The sequence below is a fragment of the Arvicola amphibius genome, chromosome 1 (assembly GCF_903992535.2).
Source record: "Arvicola amphibius chromosome 1, mArvAmp1.2, whole genome shotgun sequence".
Classification (NCBI taxonomy): domain Eukaryota; kingdom Metazoa; phylum Chordata; class Mammalia; order Rodentia; family Cricetidae; genus Arvicola; species Arvicola amphibius.
The window spans coordinates 16,851,363-16,870,957 of NC_052047.1; the positions used below are offsets into that span (position 1 = coordinate 16,851,363).

Consider the following 19,595-nt stretch of genomic DNA (forward strand, 5'->3'; position numbering starts at 1 on the left):
ATTGCTTTTAGTCTAAAAGTAGATTCAATATCTACCCTTTAACCTTATTATTCCTGTTTCCCCTTTCTTCTTTACAGAAAGAGATCCCTGAATCTAACCTCCTTTGTTTAATTTCCTCCTTGACCATGATCAGTAACATCTTGCAACTAACCCCTTAAACAATGATAAACATCCATAACATACTGAATGATAAAAACTTCCCATACCCTACCTCTTGGAATGTAGGCATCATGTTCTTAAAATTTGTTACGTCTGTCTGGGGCTAATAGAATCATTGGGGGTACCCTGAAAAAAATGGGATAATGGTCAAATACTAGAAGAGCTAGCTGTATCATTTGTTGTTCAGTCTCGGTGTGATGGAAAAGTGCAGGGCTTCTCTGAAGTCTTGGCCTAAAGGAGTCTATGAGGCTGGACTATCTTAGCTAACAGCTTCAAAGTTGTCCTGAGTAGTTTCTAGCCCGAAGCTGATCTTTGGTGTTTGTCACCACAATCCAGGCAGAATCATCATTGCAGAGCCCCATCATCTTCTTGGAGACCTCAAAAGTCACTGCTAGTAATGCTCATGGTTCACTGTAGAAAACTTAAACGTTTTAAATGTCATATACAGCAGATCTCCTAAAGAGTAGAGGACCACAATCTATTAAGTACATTCGGAGTACACAAACTTAATTTCTAGTTACCTGCTTCAAACTCAAACCTGAAAATATGTACAGGAAACTAGATGAAGTTTACTTCTAAAATTAGTTAGTACTCTGTATGACTACTAATATCCTGTGTGTGTAAATATGTGTGTGTGTGTGTGTGTGTAATCTTATAGATTTTGAGATAATATTTATACCTTTAGGAAAGTTTTAAAGAATCAAAATAAAACCAAAAGATTATGATATTAGTTACAGTAGAATAGTCCCTTAATTTTGCCAGGTGGCTATTCTGACATGAGACAGATTTTGAATTTTTCCTTAACAAACATGCTTGGTAGAGAAGGAGAGAGCCATGTTCCAACTCAAAAGCCACCTTTGATTTTTAATTGAGTTGGGAAACACAAAAAGACCATTTGCTTTTTATGTTTGTACAGAGCAACAAAAACAAACATTTGGGAAAATCTATGAAATTCTGACCTGTTGGAAGTGTCTTATAGCATTAGGCTAATTTTCTCTTTTTCTTGGGACATTTTCTCTTGATGATTTGTTCTTTTTCTTCAGATGTTTCGTTTATCCAGTGGTCTTTAGATTCTGTAGCTGGATGCTTTTATTCTGCTGGAAAGAAAAACAAAACCTTACCCCAGCCTTAATGCTGGGAAGTTCCTTTTCTGGCAGGTTATATTTTTTTTAAGGTAAAATATTTTTTTGACAACAGGAAAAGTATTGTCTGTTACTGTTTTTCTGATTTAAAGTTAATTTTATTAATACAGTCTCGAAGTTTCAAAGTGCGATCAAATATCCCACAACAATTATTCTTATAATGATGCATACAGTGTTGTTTACATTTTCTTCCTCTGCTGCATCTAGGGGCTTTTCTTTTTTGTTCCTTGACCTATACAGGCCATGCCTTCCCCCATCAAATGCCATTTACTTGCCGTTTTTTTTTTTTTCTTGTAGCAGTGCCTTTTGTTTCTGTAGTAGGCAGAATAATGGTCCTTCAAACTGTCCATGCCTTGTGTAGGAGAGATAACTTAATGGTTAAGGGCATATGTTGTTCTTCAGGGGACCCAGGCTCTATTCTAAGCATCCACATGGTGACCCACAGCCATCCATAACTCCAGTTCCAGGGGATCTGATGCCCTCTTCTGACCTCATTTGCTGATTTTGATAATAAGGGACTGAAAGTCAGGGCAGGCACTAACTTCTAGAAGCTCAGAAGAACTTTTAGCCAGCAAGGAAATGCGGAGTAGGTCTTAACAATGGCAAGTCATGAATTCTGCCAACAATTTGAATAAGCTTGGAAGTGGATTATCTCTCAGTGTGTTGAGATGAGAGTCTGGGGGAAAGGAATGTTGCTTGGTTATTGACTGCTGTCCAGTGCATAGCCCTCCAGTTCAGTATCCGTCATGACAAAATCCCCAGCTTAGGTTGATGGACACTTTAGTCTACAGTGCAAACCTGGAGTGGACTCATTAGCCTAGCCTATCTAGGGATGTAACATAATTCTGGAAATAATCAATGATGGTGTTTTAAATCATTCTGTGTGATTATTTGTGATGCTAGCATAAACTTCATCTTATTAGTTCATGCTTATGTCTAGATGTGATTCCTCAGAGCCTTTCCAAAGTACAGTGTCTGATGATCTACATCAGACCCCAACTCTGCCCTACACGCTCTCATTTTATTCCTGTGCAGATTTCTTTTGGAACATTTATCACAATGTGTTTTTATTTAACTTTTTTTTCTTGTCTGTCTTACCCATTGAAGTATAATGTCTGGGAAGACAGGCCCTTGGAGAATATTGATAAAAATACCAAGGATCTTAGTCAGGAAGTTAGATTGTTAGTAAGAACAAAGGTTTTAGCTTAGTTTTGAAATAGGATAAACCACCTTCCCTTTGCAGACAGCATCTCACTTTGTAGCCTAGGCTGGCTTTGAACTCATGGCAGTTCTGTATCAGCCACATGATTGCAGGAGTGAGATACCATGACCAGCTGAAATCTCCTTTATCCTCCTCTAGTAACTAGGTGCATGATACCAGGGACACTTGGGAAATTTTAGTTTGTTTAATGTTGTACTGATAATGAATACTTGTCACATGTGGGTTTTTTTTTTTTTTTTTGGTTTTTCGAGACAGGGTTTCCTGTAGTTTTTAGAGCCTGTCCTGGAACTAGCTCTTGTAGACCAGGCTGGCCTCGAACTCACAGAGATCCGCCTGCCTCTGCCTCCCGAGTGCTGGGATTAAAGGCGTGCGCCACCACCGCCCGGCTCTGTCACATGTGTTTTATAGGGATATCAGAGTTTTCACTTACGAATGCTTTGTCTTACTTTCTGCATCTCTCTCTACTTTGAAGATTTTCCCTCCAGTGCTAATAGAATCTTCCCTTAGTTTACTTCTCTGAGTTGATCCAACAATTATTTCTGCTTTGTCTTTTGTGTCAATGTTATAAAAGCTTAGAGAAAGAGTTTACGTGGAGACATGGTAAATGCTATGTTTCTGATGGCTCACTATCATAACCACACAATGAGCTGTGTTTGAGGGGAGAGAAATCTCACATGTCAGTTTTCTCCTCATGTAGTGTCCTCATGAGAGTGTCAGTTAGGGTGGACTTCTGGTGTTAGGGTTCTTGGTTATAAACATAGCCATGAAGTTCCTCTGCAACTGACCGCATGTGTTATACAGTGTCTCAAGTATGCCTGCAAGTCTTCTTTTAAAATTGTTACTTTTCCCTTTTTAAAATCAGCGTGTTTTAGAGTTTGTTTCTAAGAATGCTAAGAAAGTGAAAGAAGGTAATAAGAGAATTTGAAGGGTTATTATTCTCTTTTACTTCATGTATCCTTTATGAAAATAACCAAAGGTACTATCAAACATATTAAAGGTTCACATTATATTATACCTTTTGTAGCATTTTGGAAATACTAAGAAGTTAGTTTTTAAAAGGTATTTATTTTTTATGTATCTAGGTATTTGTCTGCTTGCATGTTTATGTACCATGTGTGCTTGGTACCCAAGGAAGCCAGGAAACGGGTCAAATTCCCTGGAACTAAAGTTGCAGATGGTTGTTTGCTGTCATGTGGATGCAAAGAACTAAATTTAGGTCCTCTGCAAGAACAACCAGTACTCTTAACTATTGAGCCATTTCTCTAACACAAGCACTTAATTTTAAAATCTAAAAGATTATTAGGTTACTTGAAATTTACAGACTGACATTTAGTTCAAGATTTAATGTGTGCTTTGCCTTTACTGTTTGTTGTGACTGATTGGGAAATCTTACTTATTATTAAAACTTGTTTTTTTCCACTTGTAGTTCTAGGACAAATGGGAAATATGCAGCATTACATTAAATGTAGAACATAATCCATTAAAAAGAAAATCAAGAGATTTCTGTTCCAACTTAGACTTACCGCCAGGAAGGCTATTAAAGTATCACTTCTTAAAGTGTTTAAGAGGCAGAATGCCAGGGTGCCATCAGAGATCCCTTTATATGAAGAGGCTTTCACAGGGCAATGGTACTGATGATAGAGGTTAAAGGAGGGATTGGATATATTGCTGAGAACTCACTGTTCCTTTGTGGATGAAAAGGGACATTTTCGTCTGAAGCTGGACTTGGTGGCTCATGCCTGTTATCCCAGCACTTCTGAGGCTGAGGCTGGAGTTCAAGCTCAGATGGAACCATACAGTTAAGTATCAGTTCAGTCTGGGGTGCATTGTGAGACCCTGTCTGAAACAACAACAACAACAACAACAACAACAACAACAACAACAAGAAAACACAAAGTTTCAGTCTTTGTGGTCATATGTATATATAACATAACTTGAGATGAATTGCTACACACAAATGTACTTACTAATGGGTTGTTGTTGGTTGTAGATAAGACTTTAGGAGTATATCATGGAAAATTCTCCTGCATTACCCCATTGAACTTGTTTCTTAATAATTTAAATCTGATGGCACATGTGTCATGTTTTCATATATTGTGAAATTGAGAGAAAAAACAGGCTCATCTGCAAAAGGTTGACTCAAAAAGGTTGTGATGTTGGTCTGATACTTAGGGCCATGGCCAAATCTCACATCTAAATTCCCACTTTAAAGTATTAAGCATGAGAAGCCAGCTGTGACGTCATAGGCCTATAACTCCAACACTCAGGAAGCTTTGATAGGAGGATTACTCAGAGTTTGTGGCCAACCTGGCTCCATAGTGGGTACCAGGCCAGCTAGGATAACATAGGAAGATATGATAACCCCTCCTCCCAAACCAAACAGCATCTCAGCTAACTTGTTTTCAGTTTGATACTATTTGCTTTAAAATTTTAATCTTTTTTAACTCGCGCTTCTTCATAAATACTTAATGCTGGTGCCCACTCTGCCCATAGGCTTCTTATCCACCAATTTTCAAACTTTAAAGTATGTCAGAGTCAAATGGGGTGCCCTTTGAAAACACATATTCTTGGGCCATATCTCCAGAAATTGTCTCAGTGTAAACAGGAAATCCTATTTTAACTAATATTTCAAGTGATTTTAGGGATGATCCCTAGAATGCACAGGCAAACACTGGTTTCAGACCCTATATCGCCAGCTTAGGCTACCCCTGCCTGTGACAAACGTACAGCACAGTGCCCTATTCACAGTTAGATGTGTAGTTTACATGTAGACACTGAACTACACCATTCAAATGACAAAAGCCGGGTGGTGGTGGTGCACGCCTTTAATCCCAGCACTTGGGAGGCAGAGATCTCTGAGTTCGAGGCCAGTCTGGTCTATAGATTGAGTTCCAGGACAGGCTCCAAAGCTACAGAGAAACCCTGTCTCGGGAAAAAAGCTGACAAAAAAAGATAAGATTTAGAGACAGAAACACCAAGCCCAGAGCTTTCCTTTATGTTAGTAATCACAAATATATTCTTTGCTTTTATACAAATGAAGATTTTGAGAAAACATTGCTGTCCCCAGGGATGTCTGCACATGGCTTGAAGGAGGCAGTTGAATGAGTATATTTTCACGGAAATAGTGACTTAAAATATTCACTTAACATTTGGGGGTAAAAGGGAGTCAGGGTCTCATGTAGCTCAGACTGACCTTAGATTTGCTAGTCTCTTTTTGCTTCTACTTCTCAAGTGCTGGGGTTATAGGTGGCTGATTGCTCAGCTCCATCCACCATTCAGTCATTGTTCACATTCTCTCTGTGTTATAGAATGAGTCAGTCGTCTAGAAACTAGAGTTGGGGTAATGAACTTAAAATAGTTATTTGATTTCCGTAACTACCCCAACTATCCATTTAGATCTGTTTGCTTTCTGATAGATAAAACTGTTGCTGTGGTTCCAGTCGTGCCCCCTCTCCCTGTGCCCCTCTCTTCTCGCCTTTTCCCTTTTTCTGGAGTCAGAGTTTCACTGCATAGGCCTGAAACTCTTGTTTGCAGGCGTGCACCACCACACTCAGAACTAGGAGAACCAATTTTTCTTACTCTTAAGTAATTTTTAAGTCCCATTCAGAGTATTATTAAAATGAACATACATTTTTTTTTCAAACAGGGTTTCTCTGTGTATCTCTGTCTGTCCTGGAACTCACTCAGTAGACCAAGCTGATCTTGAACTCACAGAGATCTGCCTGCCTCTGTCTCCCAAGTGCTGGGATTAAAGGCGTGCCTCACCACTGCCTGGAGAGAATACACACTGATGGTACCGTGGCATCATTTGTAAAATAGTGCCTGATACTTTGCTTTTGCTAGACTTTTACTAAAGATTCTTTTTAAAATTTAAAATTTATTTTATTTTGTATGTTCAGGATTTTGCCTGTATGTATGTCTGTGTATTGCATACATATCTGTTACCTGTGGAGGCCACAAGATGGTGCTGGACCCTCTGGAACTGGAGTTACAGACAGTTGAAAGCTGCCTTCTGGGTGCTGGGAATTGAACCCAGGCCCTCTGGAAGAGCAGCCAGTGCTCTTACCTGTTAAACTGTCTCCCCAGCCCCTCACCGCAGATTCTCTGAAGGATGTAATTATGTGCTAGAGTTTCAAACCTCTGTCACTTCCTTCATTTGGGCTGCCTGCTTATGAACCTGAAGTGTTGTTTATTACCACTCAAAGTTTTAGGATACTTTTAGAGGATTATAAATAAGAGCCCAAATAATACACATATGTTGATATTGAATACAAATGTAGCCATCCTGTTTCCAAGACAAGAAATTCTAGGATATTGGAGGTAGGAGTAGAAACTCAGGTTTCTTTTTTTGTTTTTAAATTTGACATTAATTAAATGAAAAAAATTTGAGACAAATATTCCAGTGATTCAGTTTTTTGATGATGCAACATGGTAATGTCGTAGTGCAGGGATCAAGAAGGAATTACTAGGGGGAAAGCAGAAAGTCTGTCTCAGTCCTAGCAGAGTAAAATGTAACATTGGTTCAGGACCTATCAGTTTCAAATTCTACTTCTGTGTCTGAACTTATAAAATAAACGGAAAGTGGCACAAGTAAACGCATGGATGTTTAAGTATGATAATTTGGTTAATTCAAGACTATCAGAGAAACTGAAACAATATGCAATTAGAAACCTGGAAGGCTTTTGTACTTCTGTTCCTTCATTCATTTTCTTCTCTTTCCCTGCACTTCTTGTTACAGTCATGAAAAATGCCAAATATTTGATTTGAAGGCTAATAAGTATATGCAGATGATAAAGTTGAGAACTCATAGTTAAACATTCTTAATAGAGTTCTGTCTCCACTTCTTATTAAGCTTGGGGTTTATACATTGCTGTAGCATAAATGCAAAACACAAATGATTCATCAAACCCTGGCTTTGCAGCAAAGCTTTAGATTAGAACCAAATACCTAAATCTGAACCACATGTTTCTTTCCAGGGTAGAATACAGCTCAAACCTGAACCACAACTGTGATTGTTTGCAGCTTGCCTGATGCCTGGGGTGTTATTTTAAGAAAGCAGAAGCAGCATCATTTGCACGCTCCTTATAGACATACACCTTGGCCCTGACTTTCTGACCTCAGTGTTTCAAAAGTGAAGACAAGATGAAGACGACCCACTTGCTGTTCTGGGGAGTCCTGGCCATTTTTGTCAAGGCCGTCCTTGTAACCGGTAGGTAACACCTATGTAATAAAGCCAGGTAAAAGGGAAAATAGAGAGTAGACTGGGTCTTAGGTCTAAAGATTTAAGTTTATGCTTCGACTGGTTTGTTGGACAGTTGCCTTCTCATCTAACTGAGCAGTGATACATACACAGACAGTGCTCGTTGTATTCTTTGTTCTTTTTTCCTTCTGTTTGGCTACTTCAGCCTATACCATGAGAAAATAAATATTTTGGGGTACATATAGGTAGATACATGTAAATTTCCATGTTTAACTTAAAAAATCAATAGTCCTCTCCTTGAGTCTCTGTGATTACCATTCTAGAGAAGTGAAATAATAACTGTGGTGATTATGATATAGAAATGTATTTTGACTTTATCTCTTCAGAGAAATGGAATCATTTTCAACAACCTCCTTACACTGTAACCATTTAAAAATGTTTAGTGTTATTCATGATGTATGAACTGCTGATACTTTGGTTTTTTGTCTTCCAGAAAACTGAATAAAGGGACATATTCTGAATAGAGAAGTATATCCTTATTTCAATACAGAAATCTAGTTAACCATAATCACTTTATATTTTTAATAACATAATACATTTCAAAAATAATATTTAAAATATAAAATACTACCAACAAAACATGTATATATAAACACTTGTGTTTTCAAACATGTTTATATATCTGTAAGCATGTCTGCATAAAATAGATGTAGCTATATAGAAAGTAGCCGTTCTCTATCTTCTGTTTTTTTTGAGATAGGATCTCACTATGTAGACCAGGATGATCTCAAAGTTCAAATTCCTCTGCCTCTCCCCCCCCCCCCCCCAGTGCTGGGATTGCAGGTTTGTGCCATTATACCTGGCCAGTTACGCCTTATTGAACTGTCTATTATGGTATTTTGGAATTATGCTGACAGCATTACCTAGAGTGTTCCACTTCATTCTCACAATACCCTTTTCTGTCTACTTCTATTATTTCCAACAAGCTGAAACACTTGTCACTGAGGTGAAATAACTGACCTGAGCTCTCAGGAGCAACTGATAGGTAGGATAGGGCAATTTGACCTTTTAACCCCCCTTCCTAACTGGGATCTTTTGTCTGCACAGTGAAGCCACCTTTTAGTGAGCTCATTGAAGTCATAGCCACAGCACAGTGTTATGTAATTCTGTCTGTCTGAACTCAATAAAATTTAGCAAATACTTTAGTGCACATCTATCATGTCTCAGATGCTTTTAAATAAAATAATTTGTTAGGAAAAATACTTAATGTTAGGGAGAAAATGTTATAGTCTAGGTCTTGATAAATAAAAAGATCTTACATATTTTCTGGTAAGTGTATTAAGCTTCCTGATTTAAAAAATATGAAGCAGAGATGGTCTCTTATGGTTCTGGAAAGGAAATAAATATGCCTTATAGAGTGTGGCTATTTTCTATTTAATACTTACTAATGAAGCAATTTTCTTGACTCTTATTAATGTATATCTTTGATCAGACATTACATGCTCATGTATATTTCATTAAGAGAAGAATTTAAGAGTAATGGACACAGACATAAGGAAGAGAATACCATTTGAATTATTTTGCCCTTTTAGAGAATTAATAAGTGCTGTATCATTATCTGAAATTGCCCCCTGACATTTCTTCTCCAGCACCATGCTTACTTGTTTTTGGTGATTTATTAAGAATTTATTAATAGTAGCATACTAATGCATTGTTTTTCAAATAATTACAAATGCAATAACAATGATCTTAAAATGTTTGAAACAGTTATTATCATTAATATTGAATCTCAATTAAGTTCTCTCTGCTTTAGGAGCTTTAGGTCTCCAAGTAAAATGATATCTGTCCTGACCCTTTAACCTTTATAGTTTGACTATACTAAATTCTCATGAGTTTTTAAAATTTATTTTTATTTCATGTGCATTAGTGTTTTGCTTGCATGTATGTCTGTACGAAGTTGTCAGATCCCCTGAAACAGGAATTACAAACAATTGTGAGCTGCAATGTGTGTAGGAAATTGAACCCTCGTCCTCTGGAAGAGCAGTCAGTGTTCTCAACCACTGAGACATCTCCCCAGCTCCTTCATGAGTTTTGTTAGCAGAAACTCATTGGGGGGAATTTTAAATATTGCTTACCTGAAGTTATAAGATAAAGAATACCGAGAGTCATTATTATTTAACTAGAACTATTAAAATAATACTATTATTGGCTCTTAAATGATCTGTTATTGATTCAACATCAGCTAATTAGAATTTTTTCTTTGCAGCATTTACCAGATCTCTTTGAACCACAGATCTGAGAACAAATATTCACTCTCAAAGTTAAAGCTTTAATACATACCTATGTTTGTTAATTTTTTGTATAATAATATTGTATATTAATTGAACTCATACCTAACAATATTTTCTAAATTGCTTTTGCAGCAAAACTTTGCAGACAGTGTTTTACATTGATATACATGCTCTTCTTTAAAAGAGTTCTAAGAAATATTAATATATCTCTTGTTACTCTTTTTGGTTGAATTTCTGTACTGTAACTATTATGAAAAACAATATAGATAGTTTAGGAATTTTTTGGTGAGGAATATTAAATCTTACGAAATAACAGACTCGAGAGGATAGATGCTTGTTTAGTACAATTTAAGGGGAAATTTTTTTACAAGAAGAAATGAGAGTTCTAGAATGAATCAGTGTTTCCAGTTGGATTTATAAATGCTTCATATTGTTTACTTTCAAGTATTTGCTTTAGTTGAGAAATAGTGTAGATTTCTTTTTTATGTTTCATCTTTGTGTTTATCACTGATTTTTACTAGGTGACATCATTAAAAATTAGAAGCAATAAATAGAAATCAGATTTTTTCAGCCTAGTTTCTCATTAATATTTACAGTGAAGAAAAAGAAAATTTCTTTTAGATTATAGTTTTTTTTGCTCTTTTAGATTAGAAAAGAAAACAAATAGAAAGACCAGGACTGATGAACAATACAAATTAAAGTTTTTGATCCAGATGTGGTCGAACACCTGTAACCTCACCACTCAGGAGGTGGAAAGCAGGGGATGGAGAGTTCAAAACCAGCCACAGCTGGTATATCGTAAGTGAGTTTCTGTCCAGCGTGGGCTACATGAGACTGTCTTATACATTCAGGCAAGAAAAGCAAATTAATTCATCTTAAAACACATGAACATTTTTTGAGAGACAATATCTCTTTATGTAATGCAGACTGACTTTAAATTTACTAGGTAGCCCAGGCAGACTTTGAATTTCCCATCTTTCTTCCTGAATTTTTAAGCACTGGGATTGTGGGCCTATACCACAACACCCAGGACAATATAAACTTTTATTTTCCTTTTTCATGATATATTTTACCTTTCAAACACAAGGTGACAAGGAAAAGGTCATTCTTGCTGACAACAAATGCATGTGTGCCCGAGTCACTTCCAGGATCATCCAGTCCAGCGAGGATCCTAATGAGGACATCGTGGAGAGAAATATTCGAATTGTGTAGGTGACATTCACATATCTTTTCTTTCTCTTATAGTTGGGTACTGTGTGTTATTACACTTCCTTTTCTTTTAAAAAGCAATCATGGTTTTCTGAAACAGCTTTCTGTAACAGGGAGGGAACCTGAAAGGGGGTTGCCTTGTTTAAATGAAGTGTCTTTAATCCACTTTTGTTGTGTGGCACCTTTGATGAGATCAAATCATGTCTTAAGTGAAGCTGAATTTTGTTAACAAGCTTGAGGAAATTTTACAGAAGTTGAGGGTGGAAGCAAAGGAAACCAGAGGCTTCTAGTTAGTCACCAATATGCCAGTTATATGCAGTGATTTCAGTTTGAATCAGAACTTTCAGTTACTCTTAGTCAGCTTGAACTGCAACTTCAGATAATGGGAAACATTAATTTCCATAACTATTGATTTTTGAGTATTTTACATTGTCTTCATAAAGACAGGCAAATTAAAACTGGTGAATTGACATTTCACCCATAAATTGGACTCAGAGCTATTCATTTCATTTCACGTTTAGCCCAGACTTATATACTTAGTAGCTCTTTTTTAAAATATTTATTTATTTATTATGTATACAATATTCAGGCCAGAAGAGGGCACCAGACCTAATTACAGATGGTTGTGAGCCACCATGTGGTTGCCGGGAATTGAACTCAGGACCTTTAGAAGAGCAGGCAATGCTCTTAACCACTGAGCCATCTCTCCAGCCCAGTAGCTCTTAATCAATAGCAAGAATATTGATAATACTTGAGAAATAAGATTTCTACTTGATCCAATCAGTGACAAATTTTACTTGCTAAATACTACCACCTTAATAATTTTGTCTAATCAAATACCTCTTGTAGGAAAAGAACATAGCAATCAATCTTAGCTATCAATGGGGAAAGTATATTTAAAAAATTGTTTCAAAAGTCTGACTGCATCAATTTGTAACTGTGTATTCTCAAAAATAATCAAATTATTTGTCTACTCCAAAAAATAGAAGAAAAGATGAGCCTGATAGATTATTGTTTAAAATTTGAGAATATCTATTATTTTTAAAGATCGTATAGTTTCTGTCACATATTTAAACAATACTATTATTTACTTCACTATGTGAATTAACATTGTGTCACTGCCCTGAGAAAATGCATTTGGTGCTTTCTCTGGTATTGTTACAAATGTGCCTTAATTGCCTGCAGAGCTTAGCATAATTCTCAAGATTGTTCACTCTATTTCCCTTGTGTTAAAACAAACAAACAAACAAACAAACAAACAAACCAAACAAAACCCCACTCAGAAATTCTGTGGTATGTCTTTATTTCCTACGTTTACAGTGTTTTTTACCTGTTTTTAATTTTTTTATATTCTGTTTTTAAATCTACTGAGTCCTCTGTTCAAGAGTTAATTTCTGTTACCCCTTTCAACTTGGTTAACCCTTCCTCAATCTGTGTGTCAGAATTTCACCCTTGATTCTCATGGGAAATTTTCAGAAACAGCTCCCTTTAACAGGGAGTGCTCTTAAAAGGGATTACCTTGTTTAAATGTAGTGTCTTAAACCTGCTTTTGATGTGTATAACCTTTAATGATATTGAGTCAAAATTTAAATGAAGTTGAATTTTGTTAACAAACTGAAGAAATTTTATAGAAGTTGAGGGCAGAAGTTTTTGCTCAGATCTTGCCCACAGAAATCACTGGAGAAATCCAATATAGATATAGATAGATATAGATATATAGATATAGATATAGATATAGAGACATACAATTAAAGGACTGTCCATTGTTGAAGGAGCTATGGGCTGCGCTCACCGCTCCCGCATGGCTAGTATAGCCCCAGAATAATTATATGGAAACTATATTCATTTAAACACTGCCTCGCCCATTAGTTTCAGCCTCTTATTGGCTAATTCTCTCATCTTGTTTAACCCATTTCTATTAATGTGTGTAGCACCACGAGGTGGTAGCTTACTAGGAAGATTCTAACCTGTGTCTTTCTCGGAGAGGAGAGTCATGGTGACTGCCTGAGGCATCTGCCTGACTCTGCTTTCTTTCTCCCACAATTCTGTTCTGTCTTCTCTGCCTACCTAATTTTCTGTCCTATTAAAGGGCCAAGGCAGTTTCTTCATTAACCAATGAAAGTAACACATAGACAGATGACCCTCCTCCATCAGTCCATGACACTGCACATAAACCATATTGAAGAACCACTTATGTTTGAATCCCAAGGGGACAATTGTTTAGGTAGGCATCTATGGTTTTCTAATTCATCTTTTACTTGTATAGTTTACTGAAATTAAATAATTTACTTACTTCATGACACTTTGCTTAATGTGTATTGACGTCCCCCCCCCCCCCCCAGTCTGGAAAGGATATTGCCTTGCTGTGTCATTACGTCACCATTACCAGGTCTATTGCTTAGTGTAATGGTGTGGCTTTATGGAAGTTATATACCTAATTTGAACCTTATTTTCTAAGCTGTGAAAAAATAACATGTATAGATATATTTGTATTTAGGGCTTAGACTATATAACATAAATTTATGCAAGAATAGTGTTTAGCTCACAGTAAACCCTTATAAATGTTTATTGCCCTTCATTTAAAATCTTTTCTTGAGTTAATGAGATGACTCACTGCATAAAGATGTTTGCTGCCAAGGCTGACAATTTGGATTTGATCTTCAGGACCGTGCATGGTGGAAGGAAAGCACTAACTCCTATAAATTACTTCCACACATATGTTGTGGCATGAGCACACTGGCCATCAGCATATATATATATATATATATATATATAGTATATAAACAAGTGTTAAAAAACCTTTCTAATATCATAAAAGCCCTTATCAAATCAAATCATAGATAAATTTATTCATTCAAAAAATCTTTATTTAGGGAATATCCAATTTCAAGGGTTAGTACTGGGAATGCAATATAAATTTTATAAAGTAGTCTATGCTGAACTGCAAGTGGTGACACACTGAGTAGTCTCAGCATTTGGGAGATAGAGACAACAGAATTAGGAGTTCAGTGTCATCCTTTGCTACAAAGTGAGTTTGAAGCAAACCTGAGCTATATAAAGCACCATCTCAGTACCCAAACAATAAAAACTACACCAAACAACCCCGCCAAAACTAAAGAAAGAAATGAAAACACAATAAAACCCATCCTCAAACAAAAACAGACAAAAACTCTCCCCCCCAACAAATCATAAAATATAACAGGCTCCTAGAGGTATTACGTGAACATGGTGCACACAGACATATGTGCAAACAAAATACCTGTACACATAGAATAAATGAATACAAATAATTTATAATTTTATAGCTTTTTTTTCTGTTCATTCTGCAAGCAGCGAACATGTTCTGTAGGCCATATACATGTAGCCATATATAGCCTAGGAAAGAACTAGACTATAGAGAAGAAACTGATACAGATAACAGGTGATTGTGAAGTCTGAGTAACAGTTGTAATCGAGTGAAGTCATGGTGAGCACTGTCCTCGTTAGATAGTAAATATTGATCTTTCAGGACTTCAGTACCAGAAGCAACAGTATTCATATTTACTGTTTTATTGTTTTCTCTCTCCTTTTTAGTGTCCCTCTGAACAGCAGGGAGAATATCTCGGATCCCACCTCTCCACTGAGAACGAAATTTGTGTACCATTTGTCAGACCTGTAAGATTTTCCTTCATACTTACGTATTTTGAAGTTAATTACTCTTAATTAACCTTATTAATAATGATATTTCTGAAAATACATTGGGATATTGAAGAAGGATGCTTAAAAGAAATCCCACACTAACTCAGAATTGAGAATAATAAAGGGTTATATATTTAGGAGTAGATTCATAAATCACAATCCTCTGCTGGATCAGAGAACAACAACTGAATCCCACAGCTGGAAAAAGAGGACGGACTTGTGCTTTACATCGGCATAAATAGTATAACGGGCCACGCCCAAGTGGGCAGGTAACTTAAAGACTGCTGGTGGTAGGAATTCCTACAGCAGGATATAAACACTGACAAATGTCTGATCTTTTGAATGTACTGATCCTGTGTCAATTTAAGTACCAAAACTTCATAAAAACTTGGTCATAGAAAAATAGTAATGATAACTTTATTTCAAAGAAGAAATTATTGTCATTTATATAGAAGGGACCATTTTTGTCTCCACATTTAAATAAGTAGTTTTAGGCTTTAGCATGTATGTGTGGTTTTTTTTTTTTTTTTTTTTTGCAGATGATAGAAAAAAAAGTCCCTCACTAGGTATGGTGGCACACGCCTTTAATCCTAGCACTCGGGAGGCAGAGACAGGCAGATCTCTGAGTTCAAGGGCAGCCTGGTCTACGGAGTCAGTTCCAGGACATCCAGGACTACATAGAGAAACCCTGTTTTAAAAATAAAGCCAAAAACCCCCAAAATTCCCCTCAAGAGGATGGTGCAGGAATAGGAATACTGGCGGTTCCTGACCATCATGAGCTATGAGTGTATAGTGAGACACAGTCCCCTAAACACATCTGTGTGTATACGATTCCTCTTGTCACTAGAACTGAGTTTACTGAAAGAAGCATATAGCTAGGTATAGCTAACCCAGTGGAAACTGCTGGATACTATAGGTAAGATGATCGTATCATCATATCATTAATTATATCGCTTATTTTCAAGTACTTTTTTTTTTTTTTTTTTTTGGTTTTTCGAGACAGGGTTTCTCTGTGGCTTTTGGAGCCTGTCCTGGAACTAGCTCTTGTAGACCAGGCTGGTCTCGAACTCACAGAGATCCGCCTGACTCTGCCTCCCAGGTGCTGGGATTAAAGGCGTGCGCCACCACCGCCCGGCTTTCAAGTACTTTTTGTACATGAAAGATTACAGAATTTTATAAAGTATTCTTTGTTACGCAGATGGTTAGGTCTGGAAAGACTCACTGTTTATTGTGGGTTAGAACTGACATTAGATAAACATTTATAGTGACTTGTATATTGAGATGACAGTTGCTGGAGGATTTCTAATACAAACTGTTTTTCAGCTGTAAGAAATGTGATCCTGTGGAAGTGGAGCTGGACAATCAGGTCGTTACTGCCAGCCAGAGCACTATCTGCAATGAAGACAGTGCTGTTCCAGAGACCTGCTACATGTATAACAGAAACAAGTGTTACGTAAACATGGTCCCACTTATGTATCGTGGTGAGACCAAAATGGTGACATCAGCCTTGACCCCTGATTCTTGCTACTCTGACTAGTTTGAGTCATTTCTCATTATGCAACTCTATCTTTAGGGGCTCTCCATTTAGACCTGGAAGGAATACTCACTGCTAATGATTTGAAACCAGGATTTTTTTTCCTTTTGAAAAACTAACATTCCCTTTAAATAATTAAATATCAATACTGCATCATTATTTTGTAATTTTTTCTCAATTCTATGTATTAAATCCTCATGCCTGCCTGAGGAGGTATTTTTACGAGTTCATTTTTTAGTTTTCAAAAACATAAACAAGGGGAGAAAGTAAAATTCCAAGAATAAAAATTAATAGGCATAGTTAAATTGAATTATTTTTCTTTCTTACTTTGCTGTGGAGAGCTGGAGCTTCTGCACATTCTAACTCTTCTTTCTTTTAATGTCTCACTGTGTAGAGAAGACACACACATAAAGAGAGGGCAGTTGCATGTCTTCACTAGAAGGCGAAAGGGCACATTTTAAACTATTTACTAATATTTGCGAAACCAGTTTGCTGAAAGTGATATAATTTGATGCACAAATGAGAAATTTTGATATAACAATAGACTTGGCACTAAATTTTTTTGATAATTTTTTTGACAAATTATTGTCTGAAATTCTTAGAGGAATCCTCTGTATTGCAGCTGAATCTAATGAAATTTGTATTCCTAAATATGTATTCTCTAGCACAGTTTGAACAATTAAATAGATTAATAAGCATATCCCTGTGTGAAATAATTTATTAAAAAATTTTGCTGCGTTTAACCTTTTATGTAAATTAAACATAATTTATTATTGGCAAATATTGTAACTATGATGTAATGGTGCGTTCATCACTAAGTTTATGTGAGTAAATATCTGAGAAATCTTTGCCAATTCACACTTAAAATGAAGTAAATTCCACAGCATGTAGCATCCTATGGAAGCAGGAGGTGTACTCAGTGCTAGAGAGCTTGCTTATCATGCTTAAGGCCTTGAGTTTGATGTCTAGTACTGCAAAAAGAAGAGAACAAAATATGCCCCTTCCAAAAAAAAAAAAGCAAAACAAAAAACCAAAAAATTTATGCAGTTTTGTCTAAGTAGAAAGCTCTCACATAAATGGTTGGGCTATTTCAAAGTAATAACTGGTCACATACAAAGAAATCATATGTCAGAAAGCTATATCCAATTGATGTATTTATCTAAGGGCAGGGCACCATGGAAAGTAACTGCTGATTCAGAGGCCAGCGTATAGATACTTCTGACCTGGGAATAGTGGTGGACTTTCCAGGTTTTGGCTGTATAGCAGCTGTGTATATTCGTCTAGTACGTAACTTTAATGGCTCAAGTTGAAACACAAACTCTTAAGTGGCTGAATTAACATCAGGCAAGGTAACTCAATTTAACATCGTTTGTTTTAAAAATGGAATTACAAATAACTATCCTATAGATTTTTATATCCGGTATATGTATGTGTGCCTAGATGTCATTTCGTATAGCTGTCATAGTATTTGGCATAATTGGTAAATTACAGTTGTTACTATGTGTAAATTTTCTTTTTGTTCATGTTTTCTTTTTGCTCAAAATTTTCTTTTTGTCTACCAAGGCAACAAACAAGTGAATAACACAGCTATGCACTGTGGTTCTTAACTTCAGAGTACACAAGAATAAGATGAGACTCAGGAAAGTAGATTACTTTTTTCCCCAAAAGATGCTGATTTAGTAGTTTTGGGGTGTGGAAGCTGGGGGAACTGCAGCTCTTAAAAATTTCCAACTTCTGCTGTTGTGGGGGACAGCTCAGCCATAGCATTATGATTATGAGCCTCTACCTCCACCTAGTGGTTGGATTACAAAGTACAGTGACTATGAGTTTTTAAATACACATGTCTCCTTTAGTCTTCATAGGATTGTGAAGACTAGTTTCATTTTACAAGTAGCTCACCTAAAGTTTTGACAGTTACATTTATTTATTTAGTATGTGTCAATGGAAACAAGGATATATCCATATATGTGTGTGTGCTTTTGTGTCACCTAGGATAGCTGACATTCCTCGCCATTGCTTGTCTTTTGGATTGGTTAAGAGACCATTTTGTGGGGTTAGAGAGATGACTAAGTTGTTAGGAGAATATTATTACTCTTATAGAGGATCTGGATTTGATTCCCAGCATACATGTCATGTAGCTCACATAGTAACACAATGACTGTTCCACCATCCCATTATGGACTGTGCCCCCAAAACCATGAACCAGTTTCCTTCCTTAAGTTGCTGTGACTCTTAATACTGTCATCTTGACAGAACCTAGAATCACCTAGAAGACAAATCTCTAGGTAGGTTTCTTGTGTGGGCAGCCACATCCCATGGCTGAGTCCATCCTAGACTGAATAAAGAGAAGAAAACAAGCTGAGCCCCAGCATTCATGGCTCTCTGCTTTCTGAATACAGATGCAGTGTGACTTATGCTCTTGACACCATGTCTTCCCTGACATGAAGGACTGTGCCTTCAAACTGTGAACCAAAAAACCTGCTCTTTCAGAGCATCAAAAAGCAACAAAAACAGAGAAATTGGTACTGAGCCTGACCATATGGGTCAGAGGCCTTTGGAACTGATATGCAGGAGGAGTGTGGGAGAATTCTAATCTATAGGCTAGAGAAGTCTTGTCTGCTGTCAACTGAACTTAATAGATTATTCTGGGGGCAGTTGAGAAGATCAGACTGCCAAGAGAAATGTGAACAGTGCATGCCTCTCGTGAAATTCCTGAAGAACTGGCCAGAGAGGCTCTTCATGCTACTTTCTAGAGTGGAATGTGACTGAATTTTGCCAGTGCCCTGGAAATTTGAGTGAGGCTGAATTAAAAAATCATAGACTATGTTAGTTGGTAGAGAAAATTTCAAGTCAGCATAGCATTCAGACTGTGGGTTACTTACTGATTAGTGTTCTTATCCAGATTCACAGTGAGCAAGAATATCTAATAGAGCGGAAAGATATGAAACATGCATTTTGACAAGGAAAGGAATGTGAGAAAGGTTATAAAGTTGTCGACAATGTGCGGGGACAATAGAAAAGGTATCTTGATAGCATGGCTGAACACAGCAAAGGCTCCACGTTGTGAAATGTAAACTAATTTGAAAGGAGACAGCTTAAACCAAGAATATAGATGAAGGACTCTCTTCTTGAAAACAGCTCTCTAGGTTCAGCTTCCAAG

At 36.7% G+C, this 19,595-nt stretch overlaps 1 protein-coding gene across 6 annotated transcripts in view; it reads left to right on the forward strand.

Annotated features, from left to right (window-relative positions):
• The window catches only part of Jchain (joining chain of multimeric IgA and IgM), a 31,379-nt gene extending 13,436 nt beyond the window's left edge, over window positions 1-17,943 (forward strand). For 4 of the 6 annotated variants that reach the window (XM_038314365.1, XM_038314388.1, XM_038314372.1 and 1 more), the window contains 4 exons: window positions 7,546-7,732; window positions 11,102-11,222; window positions 14,797-14,877; window positions 16,225-17,943. In XM_038314365.1, coding sequence (XP_038170293.1) covers window positions 7,666-7,732; window positions 11,102-11,222; window positions 14,797-14,877; window positions 16,225-16,438 — 483 coding nt within the window. In that variant the 5' untranslated portion in view covers window positions 7,546-7,665 and the 3' untranslated portion in view covers window positions 16,439-17,943. Of the gene's footprint in view, window positions 1-7,499; window positions 7,733-11,101; window positions 11,223-14,796; window positions 14,878-16,224 lie in introns of all 6 variants that reach the window. The other 2 variants (XM_038314381.1, XM_038314398.1) reach the window with 1 other exon arrangement.
• The last annotated feature ends 1,652 nt before the right edge of the window (window positions 17,944-19,595 follow it).